The sequence below is a fragment of the Leucoraja erinacea genome, chromosome 35 (assembly GCF_028641065.1).
Source record: "Leucoraja erinacea ecotype New England chromosome 35, Leri_hhj_1, whole genome shotgun sequence".
Lineage (NCBI taxonomy): Eukaryota > Metazoa > Chordata > Chondrichthyes > Rajiformes > Rajidae > Leucoraja > Leucoraja erinaceus.
In genome coordinates, this window is record NC_073411.1 from 9,106,131 (window position 1) to 9,121,474 (window position 15,344).

The 15,344-nt window shown below is 50.6% G+C and overlaps 1 protein-coding gene across 2 annotated transcripts in view; it reads left to right on the forward strand.

The window, feature by feature from the left end:
* The window catches only part of sema4c (sema domain, immunoglobulin domain (Ig), transmembrane domain (TM) and short cytoplasmic domain, (semaphorin) 4C), a 69,762-nt gene that overhangs the window by 24,563 nt on the left and 29,855 nt on the right, over positions 1-15,344 (forward strand). For both annotated transcript variants that reach the window (XM_055662261.1, XM_055662263.1), the window contains exon 2: positions 3,996-4,219. In XM_055662261.1, the coding sequence (XP_055518236.1) occupies positions 4,102-4,219 (118 nt within the window). In that variant the 5' untranslated portion in view covers positions 3,996-4,101. The remainder of the gene's footprint in view (positions 1-3,995; positions 4,220-15,344) is intronic.

A 15,344-nucleotide genomic window follows, 5' to 3' on the forward strand; every position in this document is an offset into this window, starting at 1 on the left:
CAGTATCCCGTACCTGCCTTCTCTCCATACCCCCTGATCCCCTTAGCCACAAGGGCCACATCTAACTCCCTCTTAAATATAGCCAATGAACTGGCCTCAACTACCCTCTGTGGCAGAGAGTTCCAGAGATTCACCATTCTCTGCGTGAAAAAAGTTCTTCTCATTTCGGTTTTAAAGGATTTCCCCCTTATCCTTAAGCTGTGACCCCTTGTCCTGGACTTCCCTAATATCGGGAGCAATCGTCCTGCATCAAGCCTGTCCAACCCCTTAAGAATGTTGTAAGTTTCTATAAGATCCCCTCTCAATCTTCTAAATTCTAGAGAGTATAAACCAAGTCTATCCAGTCTTTCCAGATCACCCCGCACACAAGCACTGTCCTCCAAACCACGGACAATTTTACAGATTTAACCAAAGCCAATTAACCTACAAGCCTGGACGTCTTTGGAGTGCGGGAGGAATCCGGGGAAAACCCACGCAGGTCACAGGGAGAACATACAAACTCCGTACAGACAAGACAGCACTTGTCGTCGGGATCAAACCCGGGTCCCTGGCACTGTAAAGGGCCTGTCCCACTTGCCGATTTTGTTTTGGCGATTGCCGGCGTCATATCAGTGTTGCCAAAAGATTTTGAACATTTCAAAATCCGCGCGTCCATTAGTCATTACGCCAGAAATTTTTCGGTGACCTGATACGCCAGTCAATGTTGCCGGCAGTCACCGACAAAATTGCCAAGTTGGACAGGCCCTTAATGTAGCAACTTTACATCTGCACCGCCCCAGAGTTTGGTGACTTGATAAAGTCTATTGCCTTGCATGTACCACTTGTTCCGTCCGGGATGAGGACTTGACCAGTGAACCTCGTTGGGCATTTTCTCATCCCACTTTCCCATATCATGTATCTCTACCCTGTAAACTGCTCGATTGTAATCATGTCCCGCCTTTCTGCTGACTGATGGCATGCAACAAAAGCTTTTCACCGTACCTCGGTACATGTGGCAATAAACTTGGCCGGCAGGAGCTGGTTTAAACCGAAAATGCTGGAGTAACTTAGTGGGACAGGCAGCAACTCTGGAGGGAAGGAATGGGCGATGTTTTGGGTCGAGACCCTGTCTTCACTGACCCGAAACGTCACCCATTCCTTCTCTGCTTGTCCCGCTGAGTTACTGGCAAGGAAGTCTAATTGCAACAGCCGCCAACTCCGGAGAAACGGCAGAGATGATGTAAGTGAGGACAGGCCATGATCTAATTTATCTCCAGCACGTCATGCCAACAAGGGGGATAGTTTCCCCAGGGAACCACTCGGTGTAATGCAAAGGGCGAGTGGTTTAATGATCTCACTGCTGAGGGTTTGTGTTTGATTGCTCAGCGGGGAGTTGTGACAGACAAGAAGCGTCTGGGCGGTCCCTGGCAGAGCCCACGACTCGCGCCTGTTAGCCAGCACCTCCGACTGGCTTTAGCTCTGCCGCCCATTCCATCTGAGGGACTTGGAACGGGCAGAAGAACGGGCTTCTGATGCTCACAACCTTGCCAGTAGGAGTGGTGGCCAGTTACAAGTCCACTAGTGCACGCCTGGTGAGTGTGTGGGGTAACTATTTAACACGTTGGCACGTGCACACACACACACACATTGTGCACACACTCACTCACACACTCACTCACACACACACTGTGCACACACACACTCACACACATTGTGCACACACTCACTCACTCACTCACACACTCACACACACACAGCACGCACACATTCATATATGGAACACACACCTATACGTAACACAGGCACAGTCGCACACACACACGCGCACTCACGCACACACACACTGCACGCAAAGACACAACGAATGCACACATAATGTATACACGTGCACATATATATACTGTATATATTGCGCACACACATTCATATATTAGAACATGCTCACACAAATATAAAACACACACACACTCATAATATATATGGGACGCACACATATACGTAACACAGACACAGTCACACACACACACACACACACACACACACACACACACACACACACACACACACACACACACACACACACACACACACACACACACACACACACACACAAACAAAAGAACCAAATGGTATTTTCAGTGTGTAAACTGCGTGTGTGTGTGTGTGTGTGGAAGGTGTGGGTTAGCTGGGCACTGACTCCGCAAGTCTCCTGCTGCATGCTGCTGGATTTGGACAGGAGATTCTCATGGACTTTCCTCAGTCACGACTGGTCGCCAATCTGCTTCGAATACTCCGAGAACCTTGAATGAAATGATATTGTGATCAATGAATTCATTGCTACTTGGTTGTACAAAGGAGCAACAGTGTGGCGCAGCAGTAGAGTTGCTGCCTTACAGCACCAGAGACTTGAGGTTCGATCCTGACTGCGGGTGCTGTCTGTACGGAGTTTGTACCTTCTCCCCGTGACCTGCGTGGGTTTTCTCCGGGTGCTCCGGTTTCCTCCCACACTCCAAAGACGTACAGGTTTGTAGGTTAGGGGATAAGGGGAGAAGGCAGGAACGGGGTACTGATTGGGGATGATCAGCCATGATCACATTGAATGGCGGTGCTGGCTCGAAGGGCCGAATGGCCTACTCCTCCACCTATTGTCTATTGTCTAATTGGCTTTGGTAAAAATTGTAAATTGACCCTAGTGTGTGTAGGATTGTGTTAATGTACGGGGATCGCTGGTCGGCGCGGATTCGAAGGGCCTGTTTCCGCGCTGTATCTCTATACTTAATAAACTAAACCTGTGGGAATCGATAAAAGCTGACGATGTTCTCTTTCAGAGCTGAGAAGATTAATGTGCATTTGATGGGCACTTCCAGTTCTGACAGAGTGCTTGGTTAGAGAAAAGCTATTAAAGATAATTGGCAAAAGGTCTGGACGGGATTCGCTGAGGATTTTCTTTCAATGTTACAAGTCATCACAAATCTGTCGAGTCGTGAAACTTTCATTTCTTGTGCAGGTGTGCTATCCGTTAGACAGGTGGAGGTGCGTTTAGTTTAGTTTAGTTTCGGGATACAATGCGGAAACAGTATCGGGTGGGCCGAAGGGCCTGTTTACTTGCTGTATTTCTAAATAGGAGAATGTGGAAGGAAGTAGGTCTAATTTTGTACTTGTACCTCGGGGCTAGCACCGGGATGACGGGCTGAATGTACTATGGCAATGGAAGAGATTTGCCCCTCTCTTTGCCCACTGGTTGGGTATTCTGCGCGAGTTATTTATACAATATTGTGAACACTGTTTGGAGACCCTCGGGCTGGCTATCTTTAATCGGACTTTAATTGACTATATTTTGCACTAAACGTTATTCCCTTTATCCTGCATCTGTTCACTCTGATCAGCCTGATTGTAATCATCTGTATTCTGTTCCCACACTGGGTAGCATGCAACAAAAAGCTTTTCACTGTACCTCGGTACATGTGGCAACAGTAATAAACTAAACTGTACAAATAGAAAGGTTGAAAAATAAAAGGTTTTAGTCAAAGGTAAATAATAATCTGAAGAAGGATCTCGACCTGAAACGTTAGATGAGAAAAACATTTTTCACACAGAGACTGGGGAATCTCTGGAATTCTCTGCCACAGAAGGTAGTTGAGGCCAGTTCATCGGCTATAGTTAAGAGGGAGTTAGATGTGGCCCTTGTTGCTAAAGGGATCACGGGGTATGGAGAGAAGGCAGGTACAGGATACTGAGGGGATATGGGGTGAAGGCAGGATCGGGGTACTGATTGTGGATGATCAGCCATGATCATATTGAATGGCGGTGCTGGCTCGAAGGGCCGAATGGCCTACTCCTGCACCTATTTTCTATGTTTCTATGTTACACATCCTTTTTCTCCACAGATGCTGCCTGTCCCACTGAGTTACTACAGAACTTTGTATCTGTCCTTGATAGGAATGTTGTGCTGGATTCGGCTGGACTTCCCCTCCCGTTCTCTGCATTGATATACCCACCTGTTCCTTCCTCCGCAGATCCCGAGCCTGTTGAGTGCAGCCGAGGGCCCTTGGCATTCGCCTCCCACCTGTCCCCGAACCCAGGAGGGTCACGGGCGCCGCTGGAGTCCCGGGATCGGGAGAGATGGCGGGCGCTGCCGCCACTTGTTCCCTGCTCTGCCACGTGGTGATCGCGCTGCTGCTTCAGTTTGGCCGGGCCAGCGACTGGAACACGCTGCCACGCAAGACCGTGACACACGATGGTGAGTTGGGACCATCTGAACGATGAATGTATTATATGTGCGGCCAGTCACAGTGAAACTCTTCGCAAGGTATACAAATAGTGGCCACATAAAGGGCATCGACAAAGTTACAAAATATGTTCTCCCCCCATCTCCGCCCTCCTCCCCCCGCCAACCTGGGTCCTCCATTGTTCTTTCTCCCCCCCTTCCCTCCCCCCCCCCCCCCCTCCAGGTCCCCCCCCCCCCCCCCTCCCTCTCCCGTTCATCTCAACCCAAAACATCACCCATTCCTTTTTCTGTGTCTTGCCTCCGGCATCAACCCCCTTCAGCGTCTAGAGTTACTTCCTACACGTTAGCGGCAGGAGCTCAACTACAGGGGGTTAACGACTGATTGCGAACCGCAAACTTAACAGAGGAAGGAAGGAAGGAAGAAGGGAGGTAGGGAGGGGTTTCTCTCCTGACTGCCAGTAACCAACCCTCCCCTCCCCCTTGCCTCTCGCCAAAATGCCGTGCTGTGCAGCTGAGTGAGGATCTGTTTTAACGTCACGTTCCTTAATCGCTTGGAGCTTAGTAAATTGCAGAGTGCCTCTGCCAGTTTTACAGACTGCAAGCCTGTAATTACAGGGCAAAGAATATAATCTTCTGGGGTCCGCTATGGGATGCGAGTGCGGAGATTGCTGTGTGGGGGTGTGTGTGTCTCTGGGTCTGTCTTCGGAGCTGGGGGTCAGTGGGGTGGGCAGATCCACAATGTCTCCCATATACTCCACAATGTGGTGTGTGAGGCAGGCTTCATTCAATTTAGGACAACATATGTTCATCGTTAGTAGCAGTAGAAGGTCATTAAAAGCCCAACCCAGGTCGTTGCGTTTCATAATTGCCCATCCAGATGCACTTCCCCCTTCAGTCAATCTTTCATCCTCTCTCCCCCACCCTTCCTCTCTCCCCCACCCTTCCTCTCTCCCCCCCCTTCCTCTCCCCCCTTCTTCTCTCCCCCCCCCTCTCTCCCCCCCTCTCTCTTCTCCCCCCCTTCCTCTCTCCCCCCCCTTCCTCTCTCCCCCCTTCTCTCTCCCCCCCTCTTCCTTCTCTCTCCCCCCCTTTCCTCCTCTCTCCCCTCCCTTCTCTCTCCCTCCTCTCCTCCCCCCTCCCTCTCTCCCCCCTGTCCTCTCTCTCCCCCTTCCTCCCCCCCTTCCTCTCTCCCCCCCTTCCTCTCTCCCCCCTTCCCTCTCCCCCCCCTTCCTCCCCCCCTTCCCTCCCCCCTTCCCTCTCCCCCCCCCGTCCTCTCTCCCCCCTTCCTCCCCCCCCTTCCTCTCCCCCCCTCCTCTCCTCTCCTCTCCTCTCCCCCCCTTCCTCTCCCCCCCCTTCCTCTCTCCCCCCTTCCTCTCTCTCCCCCCTTCCTCTCTCTCCCCCCTTCCTCTCTCTCTCCCCCCTTCCTCTCTCTCCCCCCTTCCTCTCTCCCCCCCTTCCTCTCTCCCCCCTTCCCTCTCTCCCCCCTTCCTCTCTCTCCCCCTTCCTCCCTCCCCTCACCTCCTCCCCCCCTTCCTCTCCCCCCCTTCCTCCTCCCCCCCTTCCTCTCCCCCCCTTCCCCCCTCCCCCTCTCCTCTCTCCCCCCCCCCTTCCCTCTCCCCCCTCCTCTCTCTCCCCCCTTCCCCTCTCCCCCCCCCTTCCTCTCTCTCCCCCCCTTCCTCCTCCTCTCCCCCCTTCCTCTCTCTCCCCCCCCCCTCCTCTCTCCTCCCCCCCTTCCTCTCTCTCCCCCCTCCTCCTCTCCCCCGCTCCCTCCCCCCCCCTTCCTCTCTCCCCCCCTTCCTCTCTCTTCCCCCCCTTTCCTCTCTCCCCCCCCTTCCTCTCTCCCCCCCCCTTCCTCTCCCCCCCCTTCCTCTCTCCCCCCCTTCTCTCCCCCCCCTTCTCTCCCCCCCTTCCTTCTCCCCCCTTCTCTCCCCCCTTCCTCTCTCTCCCCCCTTCCTCTCTCTCCCCCCCTTCCCTCTCTCCCCCTTCCTCTCTCTCCCCCCCTTGTTCACTCATGCGCTCTCCTCTCTCTCCCCCCTCTGTACCCTTGCACGCAGCCTGCCCCTCTCCCCCTGTGCTCACTGCTCCGGGCGCCTTCCCCAGTGTAGCTGTTTACCGAGGCTGCAAGTTAACCCCTGAGCTGCCAGTGCTCGGACTGCCACCCACCTTGTGAGGGGCTGTTTGCTCCTCTGTGCTGCAGCTGGGCTCCACGTTGAGTCCCAGCGCTGCTGTTGCTGGACCCCGTACACCAAGAAAACTCGATCAAATGCAGGTGCTTGGCAGATCTACCCCAGTCCGAGCTGCACCAGGACCCAGGGTCATACGCCCTGCTCACCGAACATCTGCTTCTTATTGTGGCAGGAAAAAAATACACTCGCAGAAGTAGACTGTGAAACGTGAGTTGCATGCTGGAAATACAATACTTTAGTTTAGAGAAACAGCGTGGAAACAGGCCCAAGTCCACGCCAACCAGCGATCTCCCCACACACCCAAACCCACACTATCCTACACACACTAGGGACAATTTACAATTTTCCCAAACCAATTAACCTACACACTCGTACGTCTTTGGAGTGTGGGAGGAAACAGAAGATCTCGGAGAAAACCCAAGTGGTCACGGGGAGAACATGCAAACTCCGTACAGACAGCACCTGTAGTCAGGATCGAACCCGGGTCTCTGGCGCTGTGAGGCAGGAACTCAACTGCTGCGCCACCCTGCCACACACAGTGTACCTTATACCCAATCAAAATGGGAGTACTTTTGTTGTTCCATTAGTTCCATCAGCCATGATCACATTGAAAGGTGGTGCTGGCTCGAAGGGCCAAATAGCATACTCCTGCACCTATTGTCTATAGTAGGGTTGGCATAGTTGGCAGAGCTGCTGCCTCACAAAGCCAGAGACCCTGGTTCGATCCCGACCTCGGGTGCTGCCTGTGTGGAGTTTGCGTGTTCGCTGGGTGGGCTCCCTCCGGTTGCTCCGGTTCCCCTCCCCCCCATTCCAAAGACGTGCAGGTCTGTTGCTTTAATGAGCCTCTGAAAATTTCCCCTCATGTGTAGGGGGTGGACGAGCAAGTGATATAACATAGAAGTCGTGTGAACAGGCGATCGGTGGGCGGTGTAGACTCGGTGGGCTGAAGGGCCTGTTTCCATGCTACAAGCTAGAAAACCTTCCACGTTCCTTATGTTTAAGAAGGAACTGCAGATGCTGGAAAATTGAAGGTAGACAAAAATGCAGAAGAAATTCAGTGCGTGAGGCAGCATCTATGGAGCGAAGGAAATAGGCGACGTTTCGGGTCGAAACCCAAAGGGTTTCGACCCGAAACGTTGCCTATTTCCTTCGCTCCATAGATGCTGCCTCACCTGCTGAGTTCCTCCAGCATTTCTGTCTAACCACGTTCCATATGATTCTCCAAGATTCCTAAGATTGTTAAGGGCTTGGACATGCTAGAGGCAGGAAACATGTTCCCGATGTTGGGGGGAGTCCAGAACCAGGGGCCACACAGTTTAAGAATAAGGGGTAAGCCATTTAGAACGGAGACGAGGAAACACTTTTTCTCACAGAGAGTGGTGAGTCTGTGGAACTCTCTGCCTCAGAACGCGGTGGAGGCTAGTTCTCTGGATGATTTCAAGAAAGAGCTAGATAGGGCTCTTAAAGATAGCGGAGTCAGGGGATATGGGGAGAAGGCAGGAACAGGGTACTGATTGGGGATGACCAGCCATGATCCCATTGAATGGTGGTGCTGGCTCGAGGGGCCGAATGGCCTACTCCTGCACCTATTGTCTATTGTCCAAGACATAGGGTTGGGGGGGCGGGGGGAGAAAGATTTAATAAGAAGATGTAACCTTTTTCACACAAAGGTGGTGGGTGTATGGAACGAGCTGCTGGAGGAGGTGGTTCTATGTTTCCGCACTGATTCCATGCAAACTCCACACAGGCAGCACCTGTGGTCGGGATGGAACCCGGGTCTCTGGCGTTGTGGGACAGCAGCTCCACCTCTGCTGTGTCCTCGACTTCAGTGTCGTGCCTGAGGCAGGGTGTGGGGAGGGGGTGGGGCTGTGAATTCACTCTAAAGTTGCTGCACAATTGCAACACGACAAACACAAAATGCCAAACAAGTTCAGCAGGTCACTAGAGAAACAACCTACGTTTCAAGGTATGCGTCGCTTCATCAGAAGCCTCTCATTTTCATTTACTATAAAAACACAAGTTGTTGTCGATCAGGCCAGTGTTACCCAACCTTTCCATTCCAGACAACAGCCCATAACCGTAGAAGGGTCTCGACCCAAAACGTCACCCATTCCTTCTCTCCAGAGATGCTGACTGTCCCGCTGAGTTACTCCGGCATTTTGTGTCGATCTTCAATCCATAAGCCAATTTCTCTACCCACACTTTAAGAAAAAACAGACAAAGTGCTGGAGTAATTCAGCAGGTCAGGCAACATAGAAACATAGAAACATAGAAATTAGGTGCAGGAGTAGGCCATTCGGCCCTTCGAGCCTGCACCGCCATTCAATATGATCATGGCTGATCATCCAACTCAGTATCCCGTACCTGCCTTCTCTCCATACCCCCTGATCCCCTTAGCCACAAGGGCCACATCTAACTCCCTCTTAAATATAGCCAATGAACTGGCCTCAACTACCCTCTGTGGCAGAGAGTTCCAGAGATTCACCACTCTCTGTGTGAAAAAAGTTCTTCTCATCTCGGTTTTAAAGGATTTCCCCTTTATCCTTAAGCTGTGACATGTGTGGAGAACATGGATAGGTGACGTTTTTGGTCGGGACTGAGTGTGTGTGGGTGGGGGAGGGGGGGGGGAGAGTAGGGTGGGGGGGGGGAGGGGAGAGGGAGTGAGGGGAGGAGGGGGGGTGAAGAAAGGCAGGTGAGAAGAGGGGCAGGTCATCGCTGAACAGGGGGGGAGGGGTGCGTTTGACAGACAGGTGGTTGGAAAAAGGCCACATTCACTGATCATAACTCTTTCATTTCATTCTATATTTACCCAAACATGACATACAAATAAACTGGTGGAATACATGCTGCATTAACTTACCAATAAATGCCACAATGCAGTTTATTACTACGGAATAATAATATTTTGGAACAGGTATTAAATATATACGGGAGAGTTTAGTTGAGAGATACAGCGCGGAAACAAGCCCTTTGAATGAATGAATATTTTTTTTTGGCCAAGTATATTCACATACAAGGAATTTGCCTTGGTGCTCCGCCCGCAAGTGACAACATGACATTTTTGGATTTGGATTTGGATTCAATTTATTGGAATTGTCTTCAATTAAGAAACAACAAAATACTATTTTCCTTACAGTCATACAAATTTTAAAACCCCCCCCACAAAAATACAGAAGTCCACAACACAAATATCCCCACAGAGGCACCAGAGTTCCCCACTGTGATGGAAGGAACCAAAGTGCAGTCAACTTCCTCGCTGATGTTCCTCAATGTCCACCCGTGGTCGGGGCCTCAGTGACAGTTAGGAATGACACATAAATGACAAGGCTTGTATTCACTGGAGTTTAGAAGGATGAGGGGAAGAATCTTATAGAAACATATAAAATTATAAAAGGACTGGACGAGCTAGATGCAGGAAAAATGTACCCAATGTTGGGCGAGACCAGAACCAGGGGCCACAGTCTTAGAATAAAGGGGAGGTCATTTAAGACTAAGGCGAGAAAAAAACCTTTTAACCCAGAGAGTTGTGAATTTGTGGAATTCCCTGCCACAGAAGGCAGTGGAGGCCAAATCACTGGATGGATTTAAGAGAGAGTTAGATAGAGCTCTAGGGGCTAGTGGAGTCAAGGGATATGGGGAGAAGGCAGGCATGGGTTATTGATAGGGGACGATCAGCCATGATCACAATGAATGGTGGTGTTGGCTCGAAGGGCCGAATGGCCTCCTGCACCTATTTGCTACGTCTCTATGTTTCGATAAAACATTAATACTAATTAATATTTATTTGGCCCACCGATTTCCCACCGAAGAGTTTCCCTATCTAAACTAAACGGAACGGCAGGGAGTGAGCAGTGTGCTAGTCTCCTCCAGTGGAGTTGCTGATGATGGGGCCTTGCTGAGCCATTGGGGCTGAGAGCCGAGGATCGCAGCCAGAGGGATGAGTGCCAACATGTGCACACAGCACCAGACCACTGTGCATATGGCTGATGTTACACAGCATCCACTGGAAGCTGGCTTCGAACACAAACAGGCCCGGCCACCAGCTTGCCAATAAACCCACCTGCCAATACGCCTGGGCTCTTTGGGAAATAATATTTCCTGTTTCCTTTCTCGGAGAGTACACGGGCGAAGTGGGAAAGGGTGTGGAGGAAGCAGTCGCAGAAAATATCAATGTGTAGGAAGGAACTGCAGATGCTGGCTTCAATCGAAGGTAGACGCGATATGCTGGAGTAACTCAGCGGGACAGGCAGCGTCTCTGGAGAGAAGGAATGGGTGATGTTTCGGGTCGAGACCCTTCTTCAGACAGTCGGGGGGGGGGGGGGGGGGGGGGGACGATGATATAGAGAGATATAGGATAAATGAATGAAAGAAGTGCTAAAAACTAACGATGTTAAAGGAAGCAGGCCATTGTTAGCTGCTTGTTGGGTGAGAACAAGAAGCTGGTGTGACTTGGAGAGAGAGGAGATGCTCTCTGTTTCCACACTGTAGGACTCTATGACTCTTAAGTTTCAAAACATCAATGCAGGACTCCTCTTTGTGTTCCACTTTGTGAATGTTGTCAATATAAATGATATCCCTTTCAATAGACAATAGACAATAGGTGCAGGAGTAGGCCATTCGGCCCTTCGAGCCAGCACCGCCATTCAATGTGATCATGGCTGATCATCCACAATCAGTACCCCTACTCCTGCACCTATTTTCTATGTTTCTAAGGCAGGAGAATGTGTTTGAGAGGGAAAGATAGATCAGCCACAATTGAACGGTGGAATAGACTTGATGGGCCGAATGGCTTAAATCTGCGCTTACAACCTATGAACACTCTTCCCTGCCTCTGGAGGCCATTGCGGCCCCTGCTCCTACAATGGGATTGGCGCAAGGCAAGGCTGCCCAGATTTAGAGTCATCATCTGAGCTCAGCCTGTGGTGAAAAGCGGTGGAAGTAATCTTTCAATTAAAATAATGACAAGCTGTGCAGCAGCAAGTTGTGTGCCTGGTATTCAGACGTTGGTTTAGATCAGATCCGTTTAATTTAGTTTTAGTTTAGTTTAGAGATACAGTGTGAAAACAGGCCCTTCGGCCCACTGAGTCTGCACCGACCAGCCATCCCTGCACACTAACACTATCCTACACACACTAGGGACAATTTACACTTATTCCAAACCTGTACTTCCTTGGAGTGTGGGAGGAAACCGAAGATCCCGGGGAATAGTCACGGGGAGAACGTACAGACTCCGTACAGACAGCACCCGTAGACGGGATCGAACGCGGGTCCCTGGCGCTGCAAGCGCTGTAAGGCAGCAAGTCTACCGCTGCGCTGCCTGATCAACATCTTGTTCAACATCTCAACTCATTGGTCAGTGGATGAATCACTGAAGTTAGACACAAAAAGCTGGAGTAACTCAGCGGGTCAGCCAGCATCTGTGGAGAGAAGGAATGGGTGACGTTTTGGGTCGAGACTCTTCTTCAGTGATAGTCAGGGGGAAGGGGATGGTGAGATAAAGACGGTGATATAGAGAGATACAGAACGAATGAATAAAAGATATTAGCAATGTTAAAGGAAACGGGCCATCATTGGCTATGGGCAAGGTGAAAATGAATTATCGACAATGAGACTGAACAGGATGACTTGGAAATTGTTACAATGACTTGGGTGGGGGAGGGATGGGGAGAGAGAGGATGCTTGAAGTTAGAGAAATCAATATTCACACCGCTGCGTTGCAAGCTGCCCAAGCGAAACATGATGTGCTGTTCCTCCAATTTGCGAGTTTGGTCTGACTCAAACGCAAATTGGAGGTTTGAACCAGCATCTGCAGTTCCTTCCGACACAGATGAATCACTTTCATTTTGATTCTTGTTCTTGGTTTGTGGTGGCCACGGTAATGCCTGCGTCTAGTCAGCTTCCCCGATTACTTCACAGTGAAGCAGCGACCACATTTCAGGCTGAAGTCACAAGAGTCATGCAGAATTGAAACAGCGCAGTGAACCCAACACGTCCACAACTATCATGGCAACCACATGTGCCCTTGCCTGACCTGCACCTCTCAGTCTGAAGGAGTCTCGACCCGAAACACCACCGTCTGAAGAAGCATCTCCACCCGAAACATCACCCATTCCTTCTCTCCGATTCAGTATTTATATACTGGTATATGGACACACTGATCTGTTTTGTTGTCAATGCCTACTATGTTCTGCTGTGCTGAAGCAAAGCAAGAATTTCATTGTCCTATCAGGGACACATGACAATAAACTCTCTTGAATCTTGAATCTCCATAGCCATTTCCTGACCCTGCTGAGCTACTTACTCCAACATTTAGCGTCTGTATTCCCTCCAGAGATGGATAGGTTCTTGTACGGACTTTGGAGAAGCAGCGTGGAAGTGGGCCTGACGCTGACACCGACACCGACAAACCCCGTACACTCGCACCATCCTACACACGTGCAATTGAAGCCAATTAACCCCCAAACCTGCGCGGCTTTGGAACGTGAGAGGAAGCCGGAGCACCCGGGGAAAACCCACGCGGTCACGGGGAGAAGGTGCAAACTCCGTACAGACACGCACCCGTAGTCAGGGTCAAACCTGGGTCTCTGGCAATGTCAGTCTTGAAGAATGGTCCCAAGCTCAAAACATCATCTGTGCAGGAAGCAGCTGCAGATGGTGCTTTACAGCTCGGCAAGTTAGAACCCAGTGGTATGAATATTGATTTCTCTCAATTCAAGTAACCCTTGCATGCCTGGCCTGGGTCCCTGGCGCAGTGAAGGGCAAGTCTCACTTGGACCACCTAATCCACGAGTTTAGGTCGAGATGAAAAAAATCTCAAAAAAATGTCAAGGTCGCGTTGACTCGCCGAAATAAAACGTTTTTTTTCTCGGGGCAGCTACCGACCCACGACTGCCTATGACCTACCTACATGTAAAAAGTATCCATTTTTTCCATGCCCACCTTTTTTTTTACTCGTGGACATTTTTTATCAGGCTGGAAAAAACGCCGCGACCTACTTGAGGCCCCGAGTACGCGGAGACCACTCATGAGCACGAGGAAGAGTTAGGAAGACCTCCTACGGCCGTGGCGATCATGCTGCGAGTATGAGTCAAGGGCAAACTCGGCAGAGGTCGGCAATTAGGTGGTGAAAGTGGGACAGGGGTTTAAGGCATCAACTCTACCGCTGCGCCACCATTGGATGGGTGCAAGAGAGAACAATGTACATGGGCGGGACAGGCAGGGAAGAGATCGTTCTGTGAAGAGTGGACTTAACATGTTGGTGTTGTCACGGTTCCCTCAAACCTAGAGCAGAGCCGTTGGGAATAAGGGGCCAGCATTTGAGACTCAGATGTGGAATTCCTTGGGTTATGTTCAGAATTCTTTCCCCCATTGCGATGTGGCTGGTCAGACATTGTGTTCGAGGCTGCGATCAGATGTTTGGACACCAAGGCATTGGGCGGTCTGGAGGATCAGTTGTGACCTCATTGTTACTGGAGTTGCCTCAAGGAGCTGTATTGGATTTCTTGCATCCAGTACATCTACATGAAGCGGCCAGCTGTTAGCTGAAGCCTTGGTTGTTGCTCCAGCAGTGCTTTTGTCAGCAGCTGCTCAGTCAATGATCCGCTTGATGCCAAGCTTTCATTAGATCCACAGGCAGGGATGAAAAGTCAGAATCAAAACGCCCCCTGCATCTTGAGGTGGCCCGCTGTGTTACCGCTCTTCCGTTCTATCTCCCGGCCTGCCTCTCTGCAGATGTTGGAGCAGCTTCAGCCTTGAAAGCAGTGCAGGGGCAAGATTTCAGCATGTTTTAGTTTTCTTTTTAGTTTTAGAGATACAGCGCGGACACAGGCCCTTCGGCCCATCGAGTCCACACCAGCCAGCGATCCCCTCACACTAAAGGGCCTGTCCCACTATATAAGTTTACCCAAGAGCTCTCCCGAGTTTAAAAAAACCTCAAACTCCTGGTAAGTACGTAGAATGTACGTTGCGGGTACGTCGGAGCTCGGGACGTCTCTTAGCGGCTCGTAACGCTAACGGCAGGTACTCGGGAAACGCGGTAAGCTCGTGAAGATTTTTCAACATGCTGAAAAATGTCCACGAGAGCCCCGAGTACCTACGAGCGGCCATTACCGTAATTCTCCGAGTTAGAATCAGGGGAAACTCGGGGGAACTCGTGAATTACCTCGTACAGTGGGACAGGCTCTTAACACTCCTACACACCAGGGACAATTTTACATTAATACCAAGCCAATTAACCTACACATCTTGACGTCTTTGGAGTGTGGGAGGAAACCGGAGCACCCGGAGAAAACCCACGCTGGTCACGGGGAGAACGTACAGACAGGCACCCGTGGTCAGGTACGAACCCGGGTCTCCGGCGTTGCGAGTCTTTCATCTTTCTAAACAAATGATTCTCAGAAGTGACGTACAGATAGGGATCTGGCCGCTGGATTAAGTTGAGAATAATTGCTAACATAGAAACATAGAAATTAGGTGCAGGAGTAGGCCATTCGGCCCTTCGAGCCTGCACCGCCATTCAATATGATCATGGCTGATCATCCAACTCAGTATCCCGTACCTGCCTTCTCTCCATACCCCCTGATCCCCTTAGCCACAAGGGCCACATCTAACTCCCTCTTAAATATAGCCAATGAACTGGCCTCAACTACCCTCTGTGGCAGAGAGTTCCAGAGATTCACCACTCTCTGCGTGAAAAAAGTTCTTCTCATCTCGGTTTTAAAGGATTTCCCCTTTATCCTTAAGCTGTGACCCCTTGTCCTGGACTTCCCTAACATCGGGAACAATCTTCCTGCATCTAGCCTGTCCAACCCCTTAAGAATTTTGTAAGTTTCTATAAGATCCCCTCTCAATCTTCTAAATTCTAGAGAGTATAAACCAAGTCTATCCAGTCTTTCTTCATAAGACAGTCCTGACATCCCAGGAATCAGTCTGGTGAATCAGTCTGGTGAACAGTC